We start from the raw sequence: 27,008 nt of genomic DNA on the forward strand, positions 1-27,008 counted from the left end.
ATTGGAGGTCACCTCGAATGCAAGGCTTTTCACTGGATTCAGTTCACACAACCATGATGTGATGAGAAATCAAGTAATGTGCATGTATGGGTCCATCAGCCCTTGGATGTTCACTTATATCAGACTTCCCCAAATGTGTTGGACTGTAACCCCTATCCTTTCCAGCCTTGCTTTGCAAGTCACAAGTGCTGAAAAATTCAGCCCTTCCCATCCATGCCAAATTCCTAATACATTTTGCTGTGCCCATTGCTAAAAGATTTTGCTAATACTTTTCTGTGATACATACAGAAAAGAGTCCTTATTCCTAATGCAAAATTGTAACACTTGTTTCTTATTCTACCTACCTCTGAAAAGTTTAAATTTCTACCACTTAAAGATGATAAAGTGTCAGAGGGCGTTTCTCAGATCTCTTGCTGCCAATATGTATTTCCCAGCTTCCAGTTTATTCTTCTAGCCTTTGCATCCATCCTCACCAAGATGTCAACATTGCTTTAAACATGTGGTTACTGGTACCAGAATCCCAGAAGCATCTTTCCAAACAGGGGGCACACAAGCCCTTCGCATGAGCCTGCTAACACATCAGGGGTTGCATTCACTGTTTGTGCCATATAGTATTTCTGCAAGGTATCTGTACATGCTCGTGAAAAAATTATTTTGGTTCCCCTTAAAAAAAAAAATCTCAGTAAAAGGCAGACACACATATGCACCTTGCCCCTCTGCCTGGGAAAAACAAACTAACAGCCCTTGTCTTGGAAAGGCTTACCAAAAGAAATGGTGACAGCAAGCTCTCTTCTCCCTAGACAATCCTGTTTGTTTGCACAAGGTATTTGGATCCGTTTTGATAGCATCATCTCCAGAGGAGTACCCATTGCCCTAGCCTGACCCTCTAATCCTATTCTTCCCCCTTAGACACAGTCTATATGTGTGATCTCTCTCTTTCACACACTCACACACACTCACTCCCCCCAACCCCGACAGTCTCAACATAGATGCTTTAATTAACTATTACCTCTTCCATCCTGAATACACCAAGTCCAGCTGGAGGCAAAGTGTGTGCATGGACATAACTGGCTGATGCACTAAGAAACTTGCAGCTCCCCATACGCTGGGTCCTAACTTCACTGATTTCACACACAAAAAGTTGGACACTTTCGTGCTCTATTTCGAGCAATTTTCAAAGGTGGGACAAACTGCTATAGCTTAGCTGATCAAAGCCCTGGGCAGTATTTGAAAATGGTGTGTGTGTGTGTGTACGTGCGCATGCGCATGCGCGAATGGTGCCATTTAGCCAAGGTAGCCATGTTGACCATAAGAAAAACACCAAAATCCATGTTGCTCTTTATTGGGCCAACCAAAAGATCACACGCAAAAGATTGTGTGAGTTTTCAAGCTCCCCAAATCTCTTCTTCAGGCAAGATGTTAAAAAGGCTTGGGATGGGGGGATGGGGAGGGAAGAAAGTGACTAGATAGGGAAGTGACTTTGACTGCAAGTCCAGACTAGCTAGTCCCCGGTGTAGTGTGGGAGGAGGAGTCTGCAGGTCATGTGATGGTTACAGGAGAGCTCTGCTGCTCCTGGTTACACTGGGAAGAAGGAGGGTGGGGAAAAATGTTGCACCCTCCATTCTGGGAAATACAAAGCCCAGCTATTCTCAGGAGTGTTCTCCATCCTGGCTGAAGAAGGTTCCTTTTGCCAGTCAGTCACAGAGAGAAATTATGCAGTCTTTATATTAATGAAGCAGGAGGTAATTCTAGATGCTGTTCATCATAGCAACATCTTCAGTCTTCTAGAAACAGGGGAAGTGCCCACAGTGATTTCTGGCACTTTAGTGCAGCGTTCCCCAACCTGTCCCCTCCAGATGTGTTGGACTGCACCTCCCATCATTCCCAGCCAGCTTGGCCGGGAAGGCTGCTTAAGACTGATCAAGAAGTCATCGCTTGAAAACAAGCGACACCCCATGTTAAAAATACACCCCAACAACATTTCATTGCATTCCCACATACAGCGTTTCCAGTTTAAGGGAATAGTACATACAGCCACCAAATCAACAAGGCTTGACGTTTGATTTTGGTGGGATGGGGACTTATGTCTTGTCGCTGAACAGGAAATATATTGACTCAGGAAATATATTGACCAAAAGACTTACACTGGGGAGGTGGGAGGAGGTATTGTACTGGAGTACCTATTTCTCATCAAAAGGCTTGGCCCCTGCCTGCAATGAAATACTCTCAAGGCTTGTGTCTTTAAAGGAACCAGAGAGCAAAGCTACTGATTAACAAGATGGCCACCCCAAACCACCCATTAAGGACTCTTGATACTTTAGCCATATAGCAGCCCTCTCGAACTTGCCGTACTTCAGATGCGTTATTTTACAACTCTGGTAGCCATACTGGTTGAGGATGATAGGAGCTGTAGTATAACACTTCTGGAAGGTTGGGGAAGGCTGAATACTGTATCTGTTCAGGGCTAGGGAGAAAATAAGCACATCCACTTACCTGCCAGCGCACCTCTTTTGACTGCTGTGGAGGCCACCAAACATAGGAAAGATTGGTGGAGATTGGTGGGTAGTGAATTTGTGAATTATTATATCCTTCCCAGTTTAAAAATTCCAAAGCAGTTTACAACAATCTCCTACAATCACCATATAGATAGAATGTCACCTGATAGTGGCAAGCAGGCCTTCTCAGTGGTGGCACGCACCCTTTGGAACACTCTCCCACATGTGATCTTGTAGGCAGAAACAGTGGCAAGTTTTAAATGCCTCTTGAAAACACAGCTGTTTACACAGGCGTTCCCTGTCCAGTGAGACTTTGTTACCACCCTGTTACAACCACATTGTTATGATGTAATTTTAAAAAATGTTCTTAACTATGTTTATTATTTTTATCTTGTTATGTTGTATTTTAATGTAAACTGCTGAGGGATTTTAGTACATGAAGGGCACATTCCTATGGCCGCTAGTCAGCGGCTAGACGGCCATAGGATAGGTCAGTTCCCGGGAACCAACCTCAGAGCCCGCACTCCAAGGTTGGTTCCTGGAGAGCCGACCTCCACCCCCCTCCTGCACCGCCTCATAGGCAGTGTGGATCAGCCCTGCGCTCTGTGCTCAGAAGAGCAGCATGGAGCGGGGGAAATGGGGCGTTCCTGGGGGTGGGCGGGGGAGGTTGGAAGTGCTGGTACAACACATCCTATGTGTTGTCCAGCCACCGCTTTCCACAGTCCCGTGGCTAGTCAGCCAAAATCGGCTGTCTAGCCGTGAAAGCAGGGCAGGGGGAGTGAGGAGATTTGCTCCTCAACACTCCTCCCACCCTACACTGGATAGGCGGTCGCCCCTGGGGTTGGAGGCAACCGTCGATCCACATAGGATTGCTCCCTAAGAAGAATAGAAGTATTGTAAATAAATGAATAAATATAGGTCACATTTAGTTGGTTTCTTGCCTAAGAAAATGTGTATGTCATCATCCCTGGATCTTGTTTGCTGTCTCATGCGAGTGCGTGTGTAAAAGGGGCTTGCAGAACTGTTTTTTTAACCAGATATGATGCATCTGTGTGACACTGGTACTGCAGCCTATGGTTTTACTCACTTGCAATACCTGCACTGCTTGCACAGAATTCTCTGCCACAGATACAGGGAGTCTTGGCTCAGTTGCTCATCTGTAAAGTGAATGTTTTCCAGCATCTTCTACATACTTAATTCCATAACATGCTGCATAGCCTTAATGTGTAGTCCGCATCTGAACTCACCTGCTTGAGCTATCTGCTCAGCATGCACTTTCAGTTCTTGCTTTGTGCACATGACAGCTGTCATCTGGACTACATTCATCTCTGGAGGCTCAATATTATGTGCAAGCAATATTGTTTTTGTGGTGGTGGGGTGGTGGTGGACAGGATTTGTACAGCTATGCCTTAGCTGTGCACCAGGAGTGCACAAGCTTTTCAGCCCAAGGGCCACCTGTGAGGCTGGCTGGGGCATCAGGGGTCATATGCACAGACATACATGAACAACCTGTTTGCAGATCTCTGGGAGAGGGAGGACAGAGGCTTCTCTCTGCCCCCTCTCCAGCGATCCTGATACAGGCTGCGCTTTCTTTGTTGCTAGCAGCAACAGAAGAGTGATCTATATGAGGATCTCTGTGGGAAGGAGCAGATTATGGGGAGGGGGGAGAATGTGGCAGTGGTGGAGATCAGGGCATCCTTGGTGGGCCACAGTAATGCTGCATGCTCCCCCCACCTCCTGGGCCACAGGTGGTGCATTCCTGCTGTACACCTTAGATCATGGATGGGCTAAATATGGCCCAGCAAGCTTCCCCATCTGGCCTCCAAAGGCTGCAGGTGAGGTCCCTCCCCAAAACCCTGCTCGTGCATCTGTGGAAAAGCTGCTCATTGTGCTCTGCTCCATCTTGCCTTTCCTCAACTGGAAGCTGACTCTGAAGACATCAGCTGAGCGGGCTTCACCCACCCCTTGCCTTCCCCAGCCTGGTCTCCTCAAGGTGTTTGGGACAAAAGCACCCATCAGCCACAACCATTGCCCATGACGGCCCCAGGTTGGGGAAGGCTGCCTTAGCTGAACAGAGCATTTTTGTGGGCTCTGCCAAGGTTCCAGAATGTTTGATTTCAAGAGTTGGCAACCGTACGGCATGCCGGATGAGAATGGGAAGTTGCAAGTCAGATGGAGGAAGAGGAGAAGCAGGGTGGACATAGAAAATGGCTGTTAGGTCCAGATGCAACCCACAGGGGCATCAAGTAGAGAATTCCCGGGGCATCAAGTAGAGAATTCCCGGGGCATCAAGTAGAGAATTCCCGGGGCATCAAGTAGAGAATTCCCGGGGCATCAAGTAGAGAATTCTTGGGGCATCAAGTAAAGAATTCCCGGGGCATCAAGTAGAGAATACCCGGGGCAATGAGAAGAGCTCATCCATTGAGACAGGGGAAATATGGGAAGACAGCTGAAATAGGATAGGAAAAGATTATTGGAGAAGTTTCTGGGAAGCAGCCGGACAGCAGGAGAGAAGTGACAGCGCTTGCTCCTCCCACGGTAGATGTAGCTTCCCTCTGAACTGACAAGCCATTAGGAAGCCATAATGGCATAGGCATCCATCCTCTTGCTGAGGAAATCACTGCTCAAAAACAAGACAAAGAGGGATTCTAGCATTCTGTCTGGTGCATTGCAATCTTAGAGAGACCCTCCTTTAAACTTTCGGGATGCTGATAATGTTGAAAAGAGGTGATGGGTCTCATTGGCATGACCTTTGTAAGGCCGTTCTCTGGTTTTACTGTAGGAATCCACTGATACAAGTTGATACTACAAGATCCTGTAGTCCCATCCATCCAGGCCTGCAGGATAATACTAAATGATGCTTCCAAGTGGAGATGCTGGAAGCAGCTTTAAAAGATATCAAACGTGCTGGGAAAGCAGGTGGGCAGGTGACGGTGTTGACGTTCAAATCCATGCATTTCTTCTAAAGACATCTAGCAGCAACGTTTGCCAAATCTCCCTGCATGGCAATACATCAGGTCAGCTTTCCCCGCAACCGGATACCCTCCAGATGTGTTGGACTACAACGCCTATCATCTCCCATCCAGCCATGATGCCTGTGGTAGGCCAATGAAGGTCCTGGAATAGTCAGCAAAGGCCACTTCTGCTCTTGGTCCTACTGCACTAGTGTTATTATGACTGGCGGAACTGTGGAATATGCCTTTTCTAACGTACATACTGATCTAGGGCTCTCTCCCAAGACTTCCAAGGAAGGCATGAAACAAAGTCCCTTTCCCTACTGCCACAAATAAAGCCCTCCAAAGAAGGGCTTGGGTCTCCATCATACCGACAAGTCTGCCATCTTGTGGCTGTGTACAGAACCTGCTCTTTCTTAAAGGCCACACATGTGTAAACTGAGAGAACGCAGCAGTCCCTCTTGTAAACAAATATTCAAGAGAGATTTTCAATAGCCGTGTTTGCCAAACAGGACTTTCCTGTAAGCATGGGAGGAGCCGGGGACACACACTCCACCCCCACCCAGGGGAGCCTAGGAAGCTGCCTTATACCAAGTCAGACCATGGGTCCACCTAGCCCGGGACTGTCAACACTGACTGACAGCAATTCTCTAGGATTTCAGGCAGGAGTTTTTTCTGCCCTACCTGCAGGCACCCGGGATCGAACCTGGGATCTTGTGCATGCAAAGCAGGTGCTCTGCCACTGAGCTATGCAACAGGGACAAGGAGAGCCTGGGTTCTTCCAGGGAGCTATCTAGCCCTCTCCACGCCCAACTTCCCCGTGTGGACGGGAAAGGTCTGCATGGGCAGCATAAGCACCTTCAGCTGGACACACTTATGCCACTCCATGCACTCAGGAGGTATGTGTAGTACTGGAAAGCCCAATTGCACAGGGCCCTGTTAAACTGCTCTTTGCAGACCTTCTCCGTCTACATGGGGTGGCTGGGAGTGGAGGGGGGGGGGGTTGGAGCACACATCCCTGGCTCCCTCCCTGTTCCCAGGAAAGCTCTCTTCAGCAAATGCCCAAAGAGGAATCCATAAGGTTAATCGTTTTTTTTTTTAATTGGTGCCCATTTTTTAAGTATTGGGAAAAAATGTCAAAATATTGCTCATATGATATTTGATTTTATAAGTATGGATAGTATTGGAAGTCTATGTTGAAACTATTTATTTCTTATCTTCAGTTCAGGACACCCTCCCAAGGATCACAGGTCTGTACCCTTAATAACTAATTCCATTGGCTTAAAACTCCTATACTCACTGTACATTTCTTAGTATAATTCTATATATAAAACTAACCTGTCTATTACTTCATTAATTTTATTAACTAAGACAGCAATACTATGGCACCTAGACAGCATCCGGGGGGGGGGGGGGCATAGGATAGTTTGGATTCCTAGGTCCAAGGTCAGAGACAGTGCTCCGACCTCAGACCCAGGAGCCTGAGCTCCCCTCCCCCCTTGTGCGGAGCAAACCGAATATGAGCTGAGCTCTCAAATGCCGCCCTGGACAGGAGGGAAAGGGGGCGGTTCTGTGGGTGGGGAGGGGACTGGTGAGGCTGGCTTACAAAGAATCCTCTGGCGAATACGCCCTGCATAGCAGGCCCGTCAGCCTCCAAGTTCAGAGTCTGACGGGCATCCCAACAGGACTGCGCCCTTAGTAACTTTGTTCTATGAATTCTTTATCAAGTCTATATAAATAAGGAATAACAACAAAGGAGAAGAGAAAGGATTTCATTATTTAAAACAAAGAAAAGGAAGTTAAAAATCAGATGGAGTTTCTTGTAGCCCTTTAAATCAGGCAAACTGGTAGTGATGGGATCAATGCTCCCACTTCTCCAGACAAGTGAGGTAGCAGGGCGGGGTTGGGGAGGAGGAAGGGAGATCACATGTGTAAGCTCTTCTGAAAACCAGTAAGAGCACCCTCCAAACCAGTTACATATTTGGGAAGGGGGAGAGCGAAGACAGAAAAGAGGATAAAACCTGGTACATGGAAAGTGGAGTAAAGTTACTCCAAGGCTCCCGATCCCCCCATGCTCCAGTTCCTGCCAAGAAAACACTTCAGAGCAGCCCACATATTACAAACATGTTTATTTGTTAAAAAGAGGAGGCACAAGAGTGTGAAACAACAATGGCCACAAGATTCAAATAAAGCATGGACATTGGTAAGCCCTATGACAAGTTAACCTCTTTGCATTTAACAACAACAGGACTAAGCTGCAGTGGGGAGAGGTACAAATTGTTTCACTATCACTGGTGCAAGCTGAAGTAGCACACAACCCTTTTAAAAATACCCTACATAAAATTTGGTTAAAACGATAAGAAAATATAGATCTCTACTTTTCAAAAAGTGAATCTTGCAAGCATCTTGATGGTAACTGGGGGAGAGATATCTGTCCAGTTAAGGGCAGCCTTCCCCAACCTGATGCCCTGGGGATAATGGGAGCTGTGGTCCAACACATATGTAAGGCACCAGGTTGGGGAAGACTGCTGCACAGAGTCAAAATGACTCATGGAAAAACAAGCTCCAAGGAATAAACCTAGTGGCATTACCCATTTTTGAAGGAACGTCCTAAAGAAAGAAAGAAAGAAAGAAAGAAAGAAAGAAAGAAAGAAAGAAAGAAAATGCATAGGAAAAACTGAGATTTACTCCAATCTCTTGACTTCTACACCTGGAGAAAACAGCTCAACACACATCGACAGGAGCAGCCGGCTGATGTTTGGACCCCTTTCTGAGCACCAGTAAAATCTGATCAGAAGGGCACAAAGCAGCTACCAGTTTCCCCAAGGAAAACATGTTCCTGAGATGTACTAGTAACTCTCTGGCGGTTCCTCAGACACAGCAGCTTTCCCCCCACCCCAGAGTCAGTAGCACCAGTTACTTCCATCAGCCATCAGTCCCAACACAAGAAAACGCTTTCAAGAAATTCAGCTGGAGAAGAGCGACGCTGCATTTCAGGAAGAATAAAATCTGCAGCACCTGGCAAGAAGAAAAGTGCAGTTTAGCATGGCATCACAGGCCAATATACACACCAAGGAAGTGAGCTACCCATCTCTCATCTCCAAAGCGAGCCCCACACAGATGGGTCTGCCTCTGCCCAAGGCTTGAGAACCAGCAGCAGAGCAGGGCTGCCAGACCAACTGTATCAGAGGGTGATTCCGGAGACATAGCTGTCACCCTCAAAGGCAGCTCCTGTGACTGCAACACAGGAGCAGGCAACCTGGTGCCTGCCCCCCCCCCCCCCGATGGTTTGCACTAGAACCTCCATCAGCCTCAGCCAGCATGGCCAATGGTTGGGGATGCTAGAGAGCTGTGATCCAAAACATCCGGAGGGCGCTGGGGCTGCCTATCCCAGTGGAGGCTGCTGGCTCCAATGTCAGTAGGGTGGTGAATCCGCTCCGGGTTTCAGTCAGAACTCTAAAGGAGCTGTCCAAGGTGTGAAGGAGCTATCCAAGGGTTTCTGACTGAAACCTGGAGCGGATTCACCAACCCACTGACATCAGAGGCACCAGCCTATCCCCCAGCTGTAACAGCACTAAGACAGGACAAAAAGAGTCACAGGCACCAGATCCCCAGCTTTAGCACTGCAGCGGCCCAGCTCTCTTTCCACCTGACGTACCAAGCACAACCCAAACTCTGCTGCAAGCAAAGAGGTGGGTGAACACTCTGGATTTTGCGGCCTGGGGGAGGGGGCAGGGCAGAAGCAGGGCCGCTGTCGAATGTCTCTCTGCCCTGGGGCTTTATTTGAAAAGGGAGCATCATATTGGGAAGCCTCAGACCCACTTACTGTGGTGCTATGTCATGGTCCATGACAGCCTTCCCCAAGCCAGCACCCTCCCGATGTGTCAGACTACAATTCCCGCCATCCCCACCCAGCAGGGGTTGATAGGGGTTGTAGTTTGACACATCTGAAGGACAGCAGATTGGCGAAGGCTGGTCTATGAGGCTGCAACAATTGTATTTCCGGAAACCCGAGGATGGAAGGGTGCTTCTCCTGCAGGTATTCTCTGGCATCATAAGCGGCCCAGACTTCCCACCAACACCCACCTCCTTGGAAGCCAGGCTAAGACTTCCGTTGCTTCTTGGCTGGCTTGATAGGGGACAGCTCTTCCTCCTCTTCTATGGACTCATCATCCTCACTAAAATCCTCCTCCGCCTCTTCACGATGCTCATCATCATCTTCTGAAAGATCCCTTCTGTGAACTGGGAAACAGCCAGGCCTGTTATCTGATAGCGTGATCTGGAAAGTACCTCCACATCCCCCTTTCCTTGCTTTATCAGGCAACCTCACCTCATCCCTAAGAGTGAAGCCACCTCTCGGGTGCTGGACTGCCCATGCTTAGTGTCCAGCACAATGTTCTCCAACCCCTCCGCCTTGCACCAGTGAACCAGTGCGTGCAGATGGCCACCCTGTCATTCAGCTGCACCTGATGCATGGTCAGGTCTTCCTTCCAACTTGGGAGGATCATACATATGACCAACTTATGCACAAACCACAGAGAGAACGTGCCCCAGAGTAATGGAAGGTCACACCTCAGACTCCAAGGATTATGTAGAAAAGCTACTTTAAGGACCGTGTCTTATGGCACCGCCCTCCTTAAGAGTGAAGACCCAAGTCTTCCCATCCCTTAATGTCTAAAGGTGCCCATTTTGCTCTCAAGAGCTCCCCAAATCCCAGTCAGAACTTCTTACAGATTCGGTGCTGCCCTGCAAGGTGGACAGGGCCAGATCCTGAACGTAGGCGAAAGGTCACTGGGGGATGGAGCTCAAAATTATCCAAACACAACTGTGGAGAGATGAAGAGAGAGAAGGGTCAGGGCAACTCTGACGGAGGAAGGACTCTCTCCGGATCCTGTTTGGATCAACAGGACTGGTGGCTTGCTTCTTCCTTCCCATAATTCAGATGGGCTTGCAAGTACTTGGGCTCTCTATTCTCTCTTATCCAAACCATGAAATTCTCATGCACAGCTCAACGGGCAAATATTATTTCCAAGCTGCAAACTTGGTCCTTGGTAATGCGTTTCAGCCCAGACAAATACATCCACAGTCACCCCTCCTGTAGTACAATTACTGCATCAAACCATACATTTGAACGTATTATTTAAAGAGGTCTGCTTTAGGCTGAAAGAAACCTACTTGCACATGTAAACAAAGCCTTCCTGGCTAGCTAGACTAGAGAGGACACACTGAAGGGAAAAACTCAATACTCCAGAAAACTTGCACAAAATTCTAATGCAGCTATTACAAAGGCTGGGAAATAGCTTGAGGGGCAACCCCAGGCCTTGCAAACTCAGGCTGCTAAAGCAAAGCAGCTTCCTCTTCTTGTCAGCTCTCACAGATCAACACCCTATAGCAGCTGTGTTGACCCTCTTCTGCCTGAGGGCCGCATTCCACCTCAGAGAGGCTTTCAGGGGCTGCATTCCAGTGGTGGGTGGGGCAAAAGGGGCAAGGCCAAAAATACCTGCATATTTTAGCTTAAATCTCCTACTGCCGATAACTGAGCCTTAGGAGAGGCATTCCAACCTTGTAGAATGGGGGGGAAATTCACAAAAGCCGGGAAAACCACCGGTCAGGGAACATCAGAAGAGCCCTGCTGGATCAGACCAAGGGTCCATCTAGTCCAGCATTCTGTTCACACAGTGGCCCACCAGCTGTTGTTGAGGCACCCACAAGCATGGCATGAGTGCAACAGCACCCCCCCATGTTCCCCAGCCCCTAGTGTACATAGGCTCACTGCCTCCTGTACTGGAGGAAGCACATAGCCATCAAGACTAGCAGCCTTTAACTAGTAGCCAGTGATTGGAGGAAAGGGGGTGAGGCTACGGGAAGGGGGAAGCCCAGAGGGCTGGCTTTCGCCCATGGGTCGACGGTGCTGCACCCTTACCCAGAAGCCACCGCACCCATGTTTCCTCCCAGCTACCCAAGCCTGAGACCCCAAGAGATCCTTTTACCCAGGGCTGGCATGACAGCTTCAGGTGGGCCACTGGCACGACAATCTCCTTGTTCCGATAGTCGCGCCCCACAACCTCCACGATGTTGCATTCATCCTTGGCTGCTTCTGACAAGCAAACCTTGATGGCAGGAAAAGGAAGGAGACAGTATCGTAAAAAGGAAAGAAAAAAGTGGGCCTTCTCAGCCATGCTCAAGTAGGAAGCCGGGTTCTCCCCTGAGCACCGGTGCTGCGCCCCTCAAGACAGCAGGTGGGAGCAGGAAGAAGAAAAGTGAAAGACTGCCCAAGTAACAGGCACAGCTAGATGCAGCCTTCTCCAACTTGGTGCCCTCCAGATGTTCTGAAGTACAGCTCCCATCAGCCCCAGACAGCATCACCAGTGGTCAGGAATGCCGGGAGTTGTAGTCCAAAACTTCTGGAGAGCACCAGGCTGGGGAAGGCTGAAGCAGAGGATAAAGGAACAGGCTCAACATCAACATCCCTTTGTTTTAAGCCAGCGACACAGGGGTCCCTTAGCCAACTCACAGCCTGAGGCTGGACAGGTTTAGGGTGCCATCCAATTAAGTTTTCCTGCCAGAGGAACTGCTTCCATCAATGGCATGGGGGAGGGGTGATCCCCCTGCATGCCCTCAAAATCTGTTGTGGGAGGGCTGGGGGACTCTCTGTAGCAGATTTGGGGTGCACAGGTGGGAGGAGAGATTCCCCTCGCCTAGCACTGGATTTCGCCCTTAGATTCGCCAGCTCCTGGCTTAAGCTCATTCCTGGGGAAAGAACTCATCGCTTGCTCCTCCTGTCTGTATGGCAGCCTTTCCCAACCCAGTGCCCTCCAGATGTGTTGGGCTACATCGGCTAGCCAGCCTACACTGTAACTGACTCCCCCAAAAGTTGAAGAGCACAATCCCATTTATTGCTAAGAGGGAATTCTGAACCCTTTCCCCTGGGATGGGAAAGACTCCGCTCCCCCTCCTCACCCAGCCACTCCAAAACTGTACACAAGGTGTACATAACACACGAGTGTCATGCCTTTCACTTTTCTCTGAAGCCGCAGTTGCTAAGAGTCCCTCTCAGAGAAATAGAATCCAGCACTAAGTTGACCCAACCCAGCAATTCAGCTGCTTGAAGTCATTACATTCCACCAGCAGCTATGTCCCCCATATACCCAGCTGCTCTGGATCCTACAAAGATCCTGTCTCAGAGCCCCAAAGCTCTCCTCTCTCTCTCCTGGACAGCTGCTGAGCTGATGCTGCAAGATGCCTTTTACTTTTCTTTTCTAGACAAAACAGTCTCCAGTTGCTTAGGAGTATCAAGACAGATGATATTCATCTGACAGATGATATGGATGATATTCTGGAGGTGACGGACTCGACTTTGGGGGAGCTGGGGGTGGCAACAGCCAACAGGAAGCTCTGGCGTGGGCTGGTTCATGAAGTCACGAAGAGTCGGAAGCGACCGACCGAATAAACGACAAAAATCAAGACAGCAACATCCACTTCAGCCCTGGTGCAGTAGCCAGCCACGGCTACTTAAAAGTAAGGCACAGAACAGAACCGCAGGTCTTCCTGGAGATTCCGCTCCAAAATTACTGTCCTTGATTTTCCAGCCAGGCAACACCTTGGCAGGCAAAACTTCTGATTTCTTTGTGCTGCATCACACGGCCCAAAAACACAGAGAAAGAGGAAATAAAATTCCACCCAGGGTCAACAAGCACCCGGTTCCCTGGAGGAAGATGTGGAATATTAAGGTAGCCTTGCTAATAAGCCAACAAAAGTTGGCTTATTAACAAAGAAAATTTAGTGCCTTGTTACGAGGCTAGTAGCCCGCATTTCCATGTTGGCCACAGAAGAGGAGATTCCTCTGTGGCCCACAAGGCAACACAGGCTTCTAGCCTCCTGGCAGGCTAGTTGAAAAAAGCTTCTACCAAGCAGTCTTGGCAGAAGAGGGACAGAGCAATCCATCGCCAGCTCTCTGCAGTTCCTTGCTGGTTGAGGAGAAAGGACCATCCTTCCTCTACAACTACCACAGAAACCAAGCGGGCTGTCAGAGGGATGGAGCGATCCTCCCTCCTCCCCACCAGCCCTCTCATTCGCCTGTGGCTACCAGGTGAGTTGTTAAATACAAGACTGTGTTAAAGGGGCCTGGGTGCAGGCATCCCATTTGAGGATAGAGCCTCTCTTACCATATGCAAAGCTAGGAAGTGATCAGAGTCATCCTCTTCAGACACTTTAAAAGTGTAGGATCGGGCACTACTGTTCAGCTCACATCCTGGAGAAAAAAACCAAAATACATTGCAACCGATAAGTAAATCACAAAAGCAGGGCTGCAGCATGTTTACAAGAAGCTGAACAACTTTCTTCTAAAACTGGCATTATGTCAGCGGTCCCCAACCTTTTTGGCACCAGGGACCGGTCTCGTGGAAGACAATTTTTCCATGGATGGGGGGGGGGGGGGGATGGTTTCACTGGCAGACTTCTGGCCGCTGGGATGCAAATAGTGTCCGCACAGCAGACGCCATTTGCGCCCCTATTCTTTGCAGTAATCGGCTACGTAAAGATTTACATAGCCTATTACTTGAAGAACAGGGATGCAAATGGCGTCTGCTATGCGGACACCATTTGCGTCCCAGCAGCCAGAAGTCTGCCAGCGGCTGCAGCCGGCCGGCAGCTCTGTGGACTTGCTGCAGAGCCGGCCAGGGCTGGCAAGGATTCTGGGGGGGGAGAGGGACGGGTCGCCTCCCCCCCCCCCCCGTGGACCCAAGGTAAGGGGTTTCGCACACCCCTACTGTGCTAACAGGCCACGGACCGGTACCGGTCCACGGCCCGGGGGTTGGGGACCCCTACACTATACGATATTCTTCACTCTTGCAGGAGCCACAAATGAAAAATCCTATACAAATCCAGTGTGGTCAACAGCTTAAGTAGGGGGCTTTGGTCAGAGAAAAAGCCTTGTGGGAAGTTTAATCTTCACCCCTGTTCGGAAAGATGGGAACACCAGATTAGAATGTTCTTGTAAAGCCAGAGGAGTCATAGTGCTTTTGATTAACAAAATGAAATAGCAAAAGCCACAGTTATATTTTGACCTAAATCTGCCAACACTGTTTTGACATCTTAAAGACACCCCCCCCCCCCCCCACGCACACATGCTACGACTTCCTATCTCTAGCACACATTCACTTCAGGATCCCAGAATGTACCGAGAAGGCACAATATATAGTAATTCCAAATACATACATACATACATACATTCCAATCGTTTTATTTTGTTGACCAACAAAGATGGGTATAATGTGCATTCCGACATGAAGGGGAAGGGCCGAAAATATTATTTGCAGTCTGATTCTTCGTACCTTTCGTCGGATTAGGTTCCATGGTATATTCAATGAAGCTTACACCCGAACACGTGTACACAAGGATCAAGAAGCACTTCGCCACGTGTCTATTTTGAAACAAATCCGATCTTATAGTACGACAGAGCGACCAAACCTTCGGTGGAAACCAGTCTCTGCCCCGCCAATCCAAAGAGCCAAGCCACGTGGAAACATTGGTGGCTGGAGGGCGCATATGCGGAACCAGGATAGCTTGGAAGGCGGCGAGGCACCGCGCGTGCTTTCCGGCGTTCCAGCCTTTGGGCCCGAAACCCAGCATCAAAAGCCCCGTCCAAGTAACCCCCTTCCAATCCAGTCCTTCCCTCCAGCAGCACGTACCTCTACACACGCCACAGTGCTTTTCCGCCCCGCAAGGGCCACCGATTGCCCTACTCTGCTCGCCCAAACACGATCGCCAATCGCCCTACTCCCCAAACACGATCGCCAAATCGTCCCTGTTTCCAGACAGCAAAATCCCAGCCCCTCCTTACCCACCGAACACGAAGCGGCTGGTGCAAATCGACGGTTTGACTGCATCCACGAAACTCTGCAGATCCAAGAAGGCGGCCATGCCGGCACCGAAAGAGCGAGGCGGAGGAGGAGGGGACAGGAAGAGGAGTTCGTTGCGCCGCGGTGCCACCTCCGGCCCGGCTCCGCCGGCCCGCCCCGACCGGCAACGCCGATCCTTCTTGCCTGGACCAGGTGGGAGGAGACGCCGACCGCCCCGCCCAGCAGGGCACGCGGGGGTTGCCTTCGGCTTTGGGAGGGTCTGCGCTGGAAGCCTTGTCAAACAATCCCGCTCAGTTTGCGTGGCATGGTTTTCCTTATGGGGGGGAAAGGGCACTGTTTAAACACTGAGGACTCTGAAGCAATCTGGGATGGAAGATTTCAGGAGGAGACTATTTATTAAATTTCTGAATAGCCCATCTGGCCGGCCACCCGGCCAGGAAATCTGGGTAATTTTCCTGCCCCATTCCCACTGTAGCTTCGAGAGCACGTGAATTGGCCCCGGTCTGTTGGCAGGGGGTCGGTGGGTGGGTAAGTGGCCCCGAAGCTCTGGCCTCTGTAAGAGAGGGGTCATCGTTCAGTGGAAGGGCCCTGGTTACATCCCAGATCTCTGCGGGTAGGCGAGGAAAAGACTCCTGCCTGAAACCCTAGAGAACCACTGTGTCGCCTGACCAGGCTTCCCCGACCCGGGGCCCTCCAGTTCTGTTGGACTGCAACGCCCAGCATCATGATGCTGCTGATGATGGAAGAGACAAAAGAAGATCCCAGAGTTTTTTGCCATACAAATAGGTGAAGCGGCTATATCCCAGCCTTCCCCAACAAGGTGCCCTGTATGAGGTTGATGGGAGTTGTAGTCCAGCACATCTAGAGGCCAGCAAGTTGGGGAAGGCTGCAGTCACTACTGAGCTTAGATGGCCCAGTGGCCTGAGTCAAGCTAAGGTAGTTTCCATGTTGAATTACTCGTGTAAGTCATGGTTTGCCCTTCCCCCCAAACAACAGAAACTTGAAGCAACAGCAATGTAGACTGGAAAATGATTCCCCCTCAGCCTAATGAGGATCACAAAAGTATTGTCTGCTACTAAAGAATACATTGAGTTCTTTCTTTTACAACATGTCAAAATGAATAGTGGATTCCCCTGCAACAGCTATAGCAGAAGTTGTGGCGAAAACAAGTATGGCAACCACTGCTAGTTTTGAATTCGAAAGAAGCAGAAAAGGGAGACTTGAAAAGTTTTTTGCTACTTAATGAGGGATTTTTTAAATGGCTAGGATTAACCTACCCACAAGGTGACAGGTAGCCTGCGACACCCCCATCATTCGCTTCTTCACACATGTGGAATTACTACCACCCTTAAAACAAACCATCATGAACTTTGGTTAGAATCCCCACTTCATCAGTTGGTGTACATTGAAATGTTAGGGTGGCTTCACACTTTAAATATTGTGCATATAGGAGGATAGTTTGGAGTAATTTAGTTGCTTTAAGCCATATTGAAAATGCACCCCTACACTTTCTCTGGGCAAAGGGAGTTGCATATCTGAAAACATTTGGTTACAAGACTTGGATGTTCATGGTTGGCACACAGATGGCCTGACCTAGAGCACCAGTTTAATCTTAAGAGGCTAGCTGCAAGAGCAGATCACAATGGTCACTACTGGTTGAGTTTCAGGTTACATGTCCTAACGAACTTTGGGGCTGTGCAGACCCACACAGTGGTTTCAAATGGGTAGTAATTAATATCCTGGCCTACCTTCTCCTATTTGTGATTGTACCTTGCTTGCAACCATCTGCTTAGGCAATCAAGGCCCCCCTCCTCAGAATTAGGAACTTGAGGTGATGATTATTCACTCACCTGTCATAGCTCTGTAGGAGTATCTAGGAGCCTTTGTTTTGCCAGTGTATGGTTTTGAAAACCAGCACCATTCAGAAGTCTTCCTGCAGAGGCAAAGACATTCTTAGGATGATTCTAAGGTTTGCTGCTTAGGAGAGATTTAACAACCAATCACACCCAGTGGTATAGCTTATCGCTGCTCACTGGAACATCAGCTGGCCTCACATAGAAAGGCACTTTTTGGAAAGGCCTGGTCGATTTCCCAGCTGTCGTTGAAGGCGGGGGTAGTTTGTTGAATGTCATATTTATAGTACTTTATTTCTGTGCAGTAAAGACAAAAGGCTTATTATCCCAGTGGGATACTGATTAGTTTTCCTGGTAGCTGGTTTCTGCTGTCAGATGTTAAAAGATGGAAGGGGAACTCACACGTGCTGGGGATGGAGCAATCCCAAAGCTACCACAGAGAGAAGCAATCATCATAACACTCCTCACAGTAAGGCAGTTTCCTTCCTGTTCTGTCAGAGAAAAAGACCTGCTAGTTCTGAAGAACAAAGCCTGGTGCTTTTGCACCGCCAGTTGATCTATGTTAGCATGCTTGTCCCTCTCCATCTTCACCTTCTATCAGCCTGGACAGAGAAACTCCTTACGTATTGGACATCAGTGGAATCTGATAGACTAACGTTAATGTGGAGATCCTCCAAGTGAGGGAGGTGATCACTGCAACGAGCTGCTTTCTGTGTTAAGGGAGCCACAATGTGTTGCTAATATATAGATTAACCACAGACAAGTCAGGAAAGTTGTGCTACTTCCAGCACTGGAAAAATGAACATTCAAAGTTAGGCCTATGGCTTACCTACCCGAAACTATAGCTTGAGCTTAATTGCCTTTGAGGTTCTGTGCCCAATCCTCATCAGTGCACATGAACAAAAGTTGCTGCAGGACCCCAAATGGCTGCAGAAGCGTTCAGCAAGCCAGAGCATCATCCTATTTGTTTACTCAAGAGTATGTCCCACTGAACTCAACAGGACTCACTCCCAGCTCAGTGTACATAGGACTGCAAGGCTTTGGTTCCTTTAAGGTGAAAAGAAGCAGTCTGTTTCCATAGAGTGGGAGCAGGCACATTAGGCTGCTTCCCAAGACCATACTAATGACTTGCACCTTGTAATTTCCCATAAGGCTTAGTAAGCTCTAAGAAACACTGGTCACTCAAATTATAACCTTTTAAAAAAATTCCCAGGCTTTTAAGATACATTTTAATCCTGCTGATTATTTTATGCTGCTTTTATGATTGTGGTTTTTAGCTAATATTTTTCTATATCACATTTTAATTGTTTTATTCTTTTTGTAAATCACCCTGGAAATGTAATTGGGAGGTATAATAATTGGTGTAATAAATAAGTTTGCAGTTTGCTCAAAGTAAGCCAAAGTGTTCTAGCGTCCACTCGGCACTGAGGGCTGTCTTGGGGCTTTCAAAGTCTTTTGCCATCATTACTAGTTCATACATAAACCCTTCCCAGCTAACTACCCAACTTCCTTGGGTATACCACAATCCCTCAATGTTTCCTAGATTCAGGAGATGAATACAGAAATGCTTGATTTTATGGCACAGGACCCAGCCTGTGGAGTGTGCTTCGATTCCTCCCGGGGCGGTGGGGGCTTGCTTCCCAAGATTGGAGGTATCAGCAGGGATGCTGGCAACAAAGAACTCAGCTGGTGCTGGGAGGAGTAGCTGCTCTTCCCAGTGCTGGCTAAGTCCATTCATGCAGTGCATGCTGCCCACGTGGAGATGCTGCAAGAAACCTGGGACTGAGCCAGCACTGGGAACCGCTGCAGCTGAGTCCCCTTCTCTGTGCCTCTCTCAGCACTGAAAAAGGCAAAATGGGCGTGGTGATAACATCAGTAGACATGGCCATACCTACAGACCATGCAGAAAACAACAGAATGGGAAAGATTAGAGATCTCTTCAAGAAAATTGGAGATCTCAAGGGAACGTTTTGTGCAAAAACGGGCATGATAAAGGACAAAGAAGGCAGGGACCTAACAGAAGCAGAGGAGATTAAGAAGAGGTGGCAAGAATACACAGAAGAACTATACAGGAAAGATCTGAATGTCCCTGATAGCCATGATAGTGCGGTCACTGAACTTGAGCCGGACATCCTCGAGAGTGAAGTCAAGTGGGCCTTAGGAAGCATTAGTAACAACAAAGCTAGCAGAGATGACAGTATTCCAGCTGAGCTATTTAAAATCCTAAAAGATGATGCTGTTAAAGTGCTGCATTCAATATGCCAACAAATTTGGAACACTCAACAATGGCCGCAAGACTGGAAAAGGTCAGTTTACATTCCAATTCCAAAGAAGGGCAATGCCAAAGAGTGTTCAAACTACTGCACAATTGCGCTCATTTCACATGCCAGCAAGGTGATGCTCCAAATCCTACAAGCTAGGCTTTAGCAGTATGCGAACCGAGAACTACCGGAAGTACAAGCTGGGTTTCGAAGAGGCAGAGGAACTAGAGATCAAATTGCCAACATTCGCTGCATCATGGAGAAAGCAAGAGAATTCCAGAAAAATGTCTATTTCTGCTTCATTGACTACGCTAAAGCCTTTGATTGTGTGGATCACAACAAACTCTGGCAAATTCTTAAAGTGATGGGAGTACCAGACCACCTTACCTGTCTCCTGAGAAACCTGTACGAGGGTCAAGAACCAGACATGGAACAACTGAGTGGTTCAAAATTGGGAAAGGAGTACGACAAGGCTGCATATTGTCACCCTGCTTATTTAACTTATATGCAGAGTACATCATGAGAAATGCCGGGTTGGATGAATCAGAGGTCGGAATTAAGATTGCTGGGAGAATTATCAACAACCTCCGATATGCAGACGATACCACCCTAATGGCAGAAAGCGAAGAGGATCTCAAGAGCCTCTTGTTGAGGGTGAAAAAGGAGAGTGCAAAAGCTGGTTTGAAACTCAACATTAAGAAAACAAAGATCATGGCATCTGGCCCTATCACTTCCTGGCATATAGAAGGGGAAGAAATGGGAGCAGTGACAGATTTTACTTTCTTGGGCTCCAAGATCACCGCAGACGGTGACTGTAGCCATGAACTTAAAAGACGCTTGTTCCTTGGGAGGAAAGCTATGGCAAACCTAGACAGCATAGTAAGAAGCAGAGACATCACCTTGCCGACAAAAGTCCGTCTAATCAAAGCTATGGTTTTCCCAGTAGTAATGTATGGCTGTGAGAGCTGGACTATAAGGAAGGCTGAGCGCCGAAGAATTGATGCTTTCGAACTGTGGTGCTGGAGAAGACTCTTACGAGTCCCCTGGACTGCAAGGAGGTCAAATCAGTCAATCCTAAAGGAAATCAACCCTGAGTGCTCATTGGAAGGAGAGATACTGAAGCTGAAGCTGAAATATTTTGGCCACCTAATGTGAAGAGAAAACTCTCTGGAAAAGACCCTGATGCTGGGAAAGACTGAAGGCAAAAGGAGAAGGGGACGGCAGAGGATGAGATGGCTAGATAGCATCACCGATGCAATGAATATGAACTTGAGCACGCTCCGGGAGAGTGCGCAGGACAGGAAGGCCTGGTGTGCTATGGTCCATGGGGTCACGAAGAGTCGGACACGACTGAACAACTGAACAACAACAGACCATGCAGCTTGCAGAGCAGTTTGCCTCCCCCAACTCATCCCCCATCCCTGTTTTATGGGCTCTAAGGGACCCAAGGCATGGTAAATCCTCCAGCCAAGTATTTGGTGTCACAGCATTGGGTGTTGTTTTTTTTTAAATTTTGCTGGGTTCAGAAAGTTCCCCCCTTGCCAAGATTGTGGGATAAAAACCAACAATCCTCACAAGGTATGCTGCAAAGTTATTTCTAGCCTTCATGATTATGGAGACAAACTGAAAGCCAGCAACCAGTTTCTGCCAAAGGATAAGAAAACTGAGTGTTTCAAGTTGTTCTGCCTGCACTGTTACTCTCATCTTACTTACCCCTTCTTCACATGCTATGGTTCCATACATACCTTCCTCATCCACCACAGCCTATGCCTGAAATAGCAAAGATGGTGCCAAATCTCATTCACAACTCCAAAACTAGTTACATCTAAGCAAGTTATATCAATTTGCCTGACTTAATGACATTTCAGTTCCAGAATTTGGAGGCTTAGTGTGGAGTTCTAGACCACAAACTCCAAAGAGAACAGTTACTAAGCTGAGGACCCCATTCATTCATTGGGAGTCTAATGATTTAAATTAGTAGTCCTCAGCACAGCAGTTCCACAAAGTATTACTTTAGAGCTGAAAGGCCTCAAAGCTTAATAAATTAGCATGAACTGCAAATCTACTCAGAGCTGGAAAGAAAAGGTCCTTCTACTCTCAGGTACCTTCTCCCTCAGCCTGGCCTATCCCTTTTCGAGTAATGAACCTTCTCCTGTCCAGCTCCTTGACATCTGGAATAATTATGCTACGTCCAATGAACCCATCTCCCTTTCACTCTACTCTGAAAATTCTGGGGGAAGATACCACAAAGAACAGAGTTATATTACATTTCCATATCATTTCACTCAAGCATATGTGACTGCTTCCCATGATAACTTACTCTGCAGGCCTCTGACAGGAGGCTAGCCCTTCCCCATACACATTCTTTGGACCATAAACTAACCCAGGTTCTCACAGAAAAGCCTGTTTTTCACTTTTGACCACATTGCACTATGAACGACAATTCCTTTGCTGGTCAGTGAGAGACTCAAAATATAATGAATTATTCTCCAAGGCCAGAAACAAATGAGTAACTTTTTCAGACCACCCTCTTCTTCCAGAACCCAGCAACCTAAGATTATTTTTGGCTTGGAGAAGTCCGCACTTAGGTTACTCTCAAAGCTGGAATTTTGCTACTGATATGAGACTATGGGTATACATGGCAAGTCACTGCAGCCAAGGTCTGTAAACATGCAACACTTAGCAAAGGAAGCTGAAATACTACTACAGCAGATTAGGCATGATACCCAAAGCTATGCAGAAGGGGCAGCTGCAGTTCTCTTCAGAGTAAATCCCAGTGATCAAGTCACCTACTTCACCAGGACATCATTCTGGAGCAGAAGTTAGACCAGAACTGCTGTTAACCCACCATCCGTCCATCAGCTGTCCAACCCCTTTAAACTGCCACTTCTCAATTTTCTCTACTCTTGGTTGAGCAGCATCCCAAAAGGCTTGTGTTGACTTCTAGCCAGGGAGAGGCAACCACTAGTTGACTCCGCTTTCACCATAGGCCGAGCCTGGTCTCCTTTTCACTTTCTCTGGTCTAGACCTGTAGCGCAGCAGGAAGACATGTAAGGGATTTGATTTGGACTTATCAAAAGTACACACTCACCCCCAAGTTTCAAGTGAAACACTTTATTAAGGTTATGAATAGGGAGTAAAACATATAAAAAGGAAAACACAGACAAGCAAAAGCACCAACAAAACAGTTTAAATTTTACATATCCTAACAGGTCAGTTTACAAGCTATTAGCAGTGATCCCTAATGGTGTTCAGGAAAAGTTAGTTTTATATACAGAATGGTTCCCAATTTAAATGCTGTGGGATCAGGTGTGGGTGGGGAGGAAGGTGAGGTCATGTTTGTTGCATCCACCAGCAACACCTAGGAAGGCGTGCAACTGACATTCTTGGGACTGAAGCAAGAATGTGATGGACGCGCCTCTCCTTTCCTGCTAGATGGAGCAATTAAGGAGCTTTCCCTGGCCAGCTTGATGTCAGATGATTTCTATGTAAGGGGTAGGTCCTTGTGTGTAACTGGGAGCTAAGCCGTCTGGATAGGTAAGCAATGGCTCTCACAGGGAGAACCTCCTAAGCTGTTTTCTTCACAATCTTGTCCAAATCATGTTCAGTTACTCTGACACAATGGGTTAACTAGTGACCAGTATAGAACTGCTAATATATTGATGTTCATCATGCTGTGCATTGCAACAGCACAGAGAAATGCTGGCCTAAAAGGCCATTAGAAGCTCAGACCCCACCCATATTCTGGCTCCATTGACCACGTTTACCCATACGCCATACATTTATCAGTGTATACATGGAAACCTGAGTACACCACCAGTAACCCCACAACAAAATATAAAATAAAATCCTAGAGCAAATTGAGGTGGGGAGGATAGACACAAACCCAACTTACTTATATATATGGATATAATGCCTAGGACTTGTGTATTCCAAGACTTTGAAAATATGCAGTGTCAACTAAAAAAAACTAAAAAGGGCTTGAAAAGATACCTTCATGACTGAAACTGGTGTTTTATACCAAAATGTTTCACATTTTAAAATGTGTCATATCTATCTATCTAGAGAGAATTTTTGTAAGTCTATAAATTTTAATTTTTCAACCTATGTATTTATAAACTGGATGCGCTACTGGTGGTCATTTGTTTTGTTTTGTAGTGTTGTAGCATGTGTATCACCTGCAGATTGACTGATACCTTCGTTCAGTACTCTACAGAGTTCCTTAGGGTGCAATCCTATCCAGATAGGCGTCCGCCTCCGAACTCTGAGGCGACCGCCTATCCAAAGTAGGGCAGAAGCACAGAGGGGATCGTTCCATCTGCACTCCTCCTGCCCTGCATTTTTGGCTAGACGGAGCAGGGAAGGAGGCTGCTGTAAGACACATAGGGTGTGTCATACAGGCATTTCCACCCTCCCTGCCCCGGAACACCCCTAGCCACGCCCCCCTTTGGCTGCTCCGCACTCCTCTCGCGAATGTGGATGGGGCTGTTCCATGTAGCGCAGAAGTGGGGGGAGGTGGGTTCTCCGGGAGCTGACCTCCGAGTGCAGGCTCTGAGGTTGGTTCCTGGATAACACGATATTGTATGGCCATCTAGCCGCTGTCTAGCGGCCATAAGACTGCTCCCTCCATCTCCTTCTACCACCCTTCAAAACTGTGGGCCATGATCAGTCTTAATCACAAACTGTGGTAAGGGCCCACCACTAGCTTTGCAGGATTTTAATAGCTCTAACCCACTTATTTCAAAAGATGTTAGTTGTGATTTCCAAACATAACTTTAAATTAATAGACACACCCCAAATAAGCCTTCAGAGCTGCCCCACAATTTATTTGTGTTAAATATATTTACAAAACACCATGTTTAGGACTAGGGGGAATGAACACAGCTCAGAGGCAGATTTGTTATACCTGAGGCCAAGCGATGGATCTGAGGCCATAATGAACTGCCCATACCTGCCACATAATTAATCAGTAGAGAGTTCTAAAGTGCAGCATGAAGAATATTCTCCTCTACCCACTCCCTTTGTTTTGCAACAATATACAGAGACATGTTTTTACATTCACTTTGAAATTTATTCTATTTCTCACATTGTCTCCAAATACAATTTTACACAGCCTGTTGTTCTGCTACAGATACAGTAGGTCTAAAGACAGTCATGAAAGTGGCATTCCAACTGTATGCAATGAAAACTGATAATCACGAAAGCTGTGTCAATGCATTGGTTTATAGACCCAGAACAAGGGACTGACCCAGACTTTCAAGACTATCACACAACTAACTTAAAACAGTGATAACAGAATTTGTGTTAACTGTATAAAAATCAAAGATCCCCCCGCCCTATGTATAATGCCATAAATCCAGATAGTTTTTTTCCTGGCATCTAATTAAAACTAAACCAAGTGGCTAGATGCTTTGCATACACTCAAAGCCATAGAAAACTCATGAAAGCCAGCTTGGAATTACACAAGATCTACCATAATAGTTCAGTGCCTCCCTCCCCAAGTGAAATGTACTTGTTGCAGCTTAAATACTTTGCTATTAAAACTGTTCACATAGTGAAAATCAAATACTTGTGAGTGTAACTATAACCAAGGCCAAACAGCAGCTCCTCAGTAGAGGCTGCAAACTACTTTGGCAGTAAATTGCCATTTGAAAAAGTGTATAAAACTTCTTCAAAATCTACACAGATGGAGAGGTCTTTAAAAAAGATCAACTAAATTTAAATCCTCCCTCAAAGGAAATATTTTCAAAGGAACCAAAATAGTTGATTGTAGCAGGTGTGAGAAATGAGGTGTGTTGTTGGCTGATTGCTTCATGGGAACAAGGCCTCAAATGGAACAGTAATACCTCCTCCCAACTAACACACCTACTTCTTACTACAACTCCTAGCCATGCAGATTCCATTTGTAAGATTTCAGTAAAAACCTTAAATGTTTGGAAAAGGCAGTAATAATAGAAGTAGGTAACCACCCAAATAAGTTGTAAAATGTGCTTATTTTTGACCACAAAGAAGTCTGTCACAAATGGGTGTGACTTGAAGATCCTGATTTAATCAGACTGACTGACCTGGGGAAGGGCTGTGAGGCACAGTATTCCCTCTTCATCCACCCAGTCTGGTAGGCAAATTGGCTGGCTGTCAGTGGTGATAATCATCTCACTGGATTGCCCCTCTGAGCGGCTTTCCCCCAGTATGAAGCAGCGTCCACTTTTTGAGAATTTGTCCCCTAAATTACCTTTCTAAATCAGCACTCTACCTTTTCCCAAACCTGCATTTCTAGTGAAGGGCATGAGGCAAGGCTAAAAAGGCCTGCAGTGAAGTTGGCTCCAGCCTCTCTTGTGGTTAGACATTATTCAAAAGTGCTGTCTTAGAACAATACCGCTTTGCTTTGGAAAGCAAAAGAATTATAAAACGATTAAACACAAAGTGTTAGCATACAGCGAGTTTATATATATTTACACAATGAAATTTACACTTCCGCCACTGAGTGACTTTGCCACAGACAAATGCACAGTTTATCCCTACGAAGCACAAAGCTTAACCAATATTCTTAAGAGGTGATGGCCATTCATTTCCCTATCAGTAAGCACAACAGCCAACAAAACCCAGAGTTGTCAGTGTTAGTCTTTCAGTAATTGACCAACAAAGACACCCTGCTTTCATCTGTAAAGGAAATCCCACTTTCATCTCTCTCAACCCACTTCATGACACAGGGGAGAAGTATTTCATGGAGAAGACAGCCATTCTGTTGAGTACAGAGGTGGATGCATGGAACTGCCACCATTACCTCTGGGAATTCATGCGAATCTCTTCCCGAGGCTACATCATATGCAGTATTCCTTGGCACTTCACTTAAGACCAGGAAATGAGGATGACCAGTATCCATTTTCCAAACAGTGTTTTGAGCAGCATCTTAGAGAGGGTAATGGGTGAATGTTCTCATAACTCCTGTCAGGCCAGCTGACTGCTGCCTTTGTATGGACAGACAATAGATAAACCTCCGGCTCACCACTCTCCAACAGTTAGGTGACTACAGTATCAAAAGTTCACTGACAATTTTCTTACAAGCTTCTTCCAAGGATAACAACATCCTTAGGAAATCCTTCCATTTTAGCTATTTCAAAGCATCCCAGCTTGCTGTAAAATTCCAGGATCCTTTTATCATCTGGTCGCACTTCACAGAAAGCCCCACGGGAGCCTGAAGAAGAGAGCGGGGAGATATTTGTGGAAGCAGAGGAGTTACTCTAATAAAACGGAAACTTAGCAAACATTACTAGATTTCTCTCATCACTCCAGATCCCATTAGTGGTTTCTGACTCATGGCCAAGGTCAGGAACCAGACCAACAACAGTACGGGTACCTTTCCATACTTCATCCTACTTCCTTATGTGCTCCATCCTATCAGTCAATCCCCAAGCTCATTATGCTGCAGAAGGCCCAGCACTTCAGACATTAAAGGAAAGGCACTGCTCATGCTGGCTGGGATCCAAAAAGATACTTTAGGCTGTCCATTAGAATTTTAATTATTTGTTTGAAAATTAGACTGTCATGCTACATTGCAATCTGCTCTGCAACTCTCCTGAGGGCT

General features: G+C 47.1%; 2 protein-coding genes across 7 annotated transcripts in view; both read right to left on the bottom strand.

The window, feature by feature from the left end:
- Positions 1-4,898: 4,898 nt before the first annotated feature.
- Positions 4,899-26,290, bottom strand: NPM3 (nucleophosmin/nucleoplasmin 3). 5 transcript variants are annotated; one of them, XM_084846508.1, is made up of 7 exons: positions 26,208-26,290; positions 17,160-17,242; positions 13,615-13,700; positions 11,440-11,559; positions 10,181-10,274; positions 9,536-9,691; positions 4,899-8,467 (listed from the first exon to the last, which is right to left on the bottom strand). In XM_084846508.1, the coding sequence occupies exons 1-6, from the start codon at positions 26,219-26,221 to the stop codon at positions 9,552-9,554; spliced, it is 537 nt and encodes a 178-aa protein (XP_084702634.1). In that variant the 5' UTR covers positions 26,222-26,290; the 3' UTR covers positions 4,899-8,467; positions 9,536-9,551. The 5 variants fall into 5 exon arrangements, 3 of the variants coding, with proteins under 3 accessions (XP_084702634.1, XP_084702635.1, XP_084702636.1); XR_014789517.1 differs by lacking the exons at positions 17,160-17,242; positions 26,208-26,290 and adding an exon at positions 15,295-15,499 and having other exon boundaries at positions 6,568-7,909; positions 8,346-8,467; XR_014789516.1 differs by lacking the exons at positions 17,160-17,242; positions 26,208-26,290 and adding an exon at positions 14,782-15,499 and having other exon boundaries at positions 6,568-7,909; positions 8,346-8,467.
- The window catches only part of OGA (O-GlcNAcase), a 32,312-nt gene continuing 31,153 nt past the window's right edge, over positions 25,850-27,008 (bottom strand). For both annotated transcript variants that reach the window (XM_084846506.1, XM_084846507.1), the window contains one exon: positions 25,850-26,618. In XM_084846506.1, the coding sequence (XP_084702632.1) occupies positions 26,482-26,618 (137 nt within the window). In that variant the 3' untranslated portion in view covers positions 25,850-26,481. The remainder of the gene's footprint in view (positions 26,619-27,008) is intronic.

Source organism: Heloderma suspectum, chromosome 3 (assembly GCF_057233095.1).
Source record: "Heloderma suspectum isolate Gila_16-S chromosome 3, 16-S_ref, whole genome shotgun sequence".
Classification (NCBI taxonomy): domain Eukaryota; kingdom Metazoa; phylum Chordata; class Lepidosauria; order Squamata; family Helodermatidae; genus Heloderma; species Heloderma suspectum.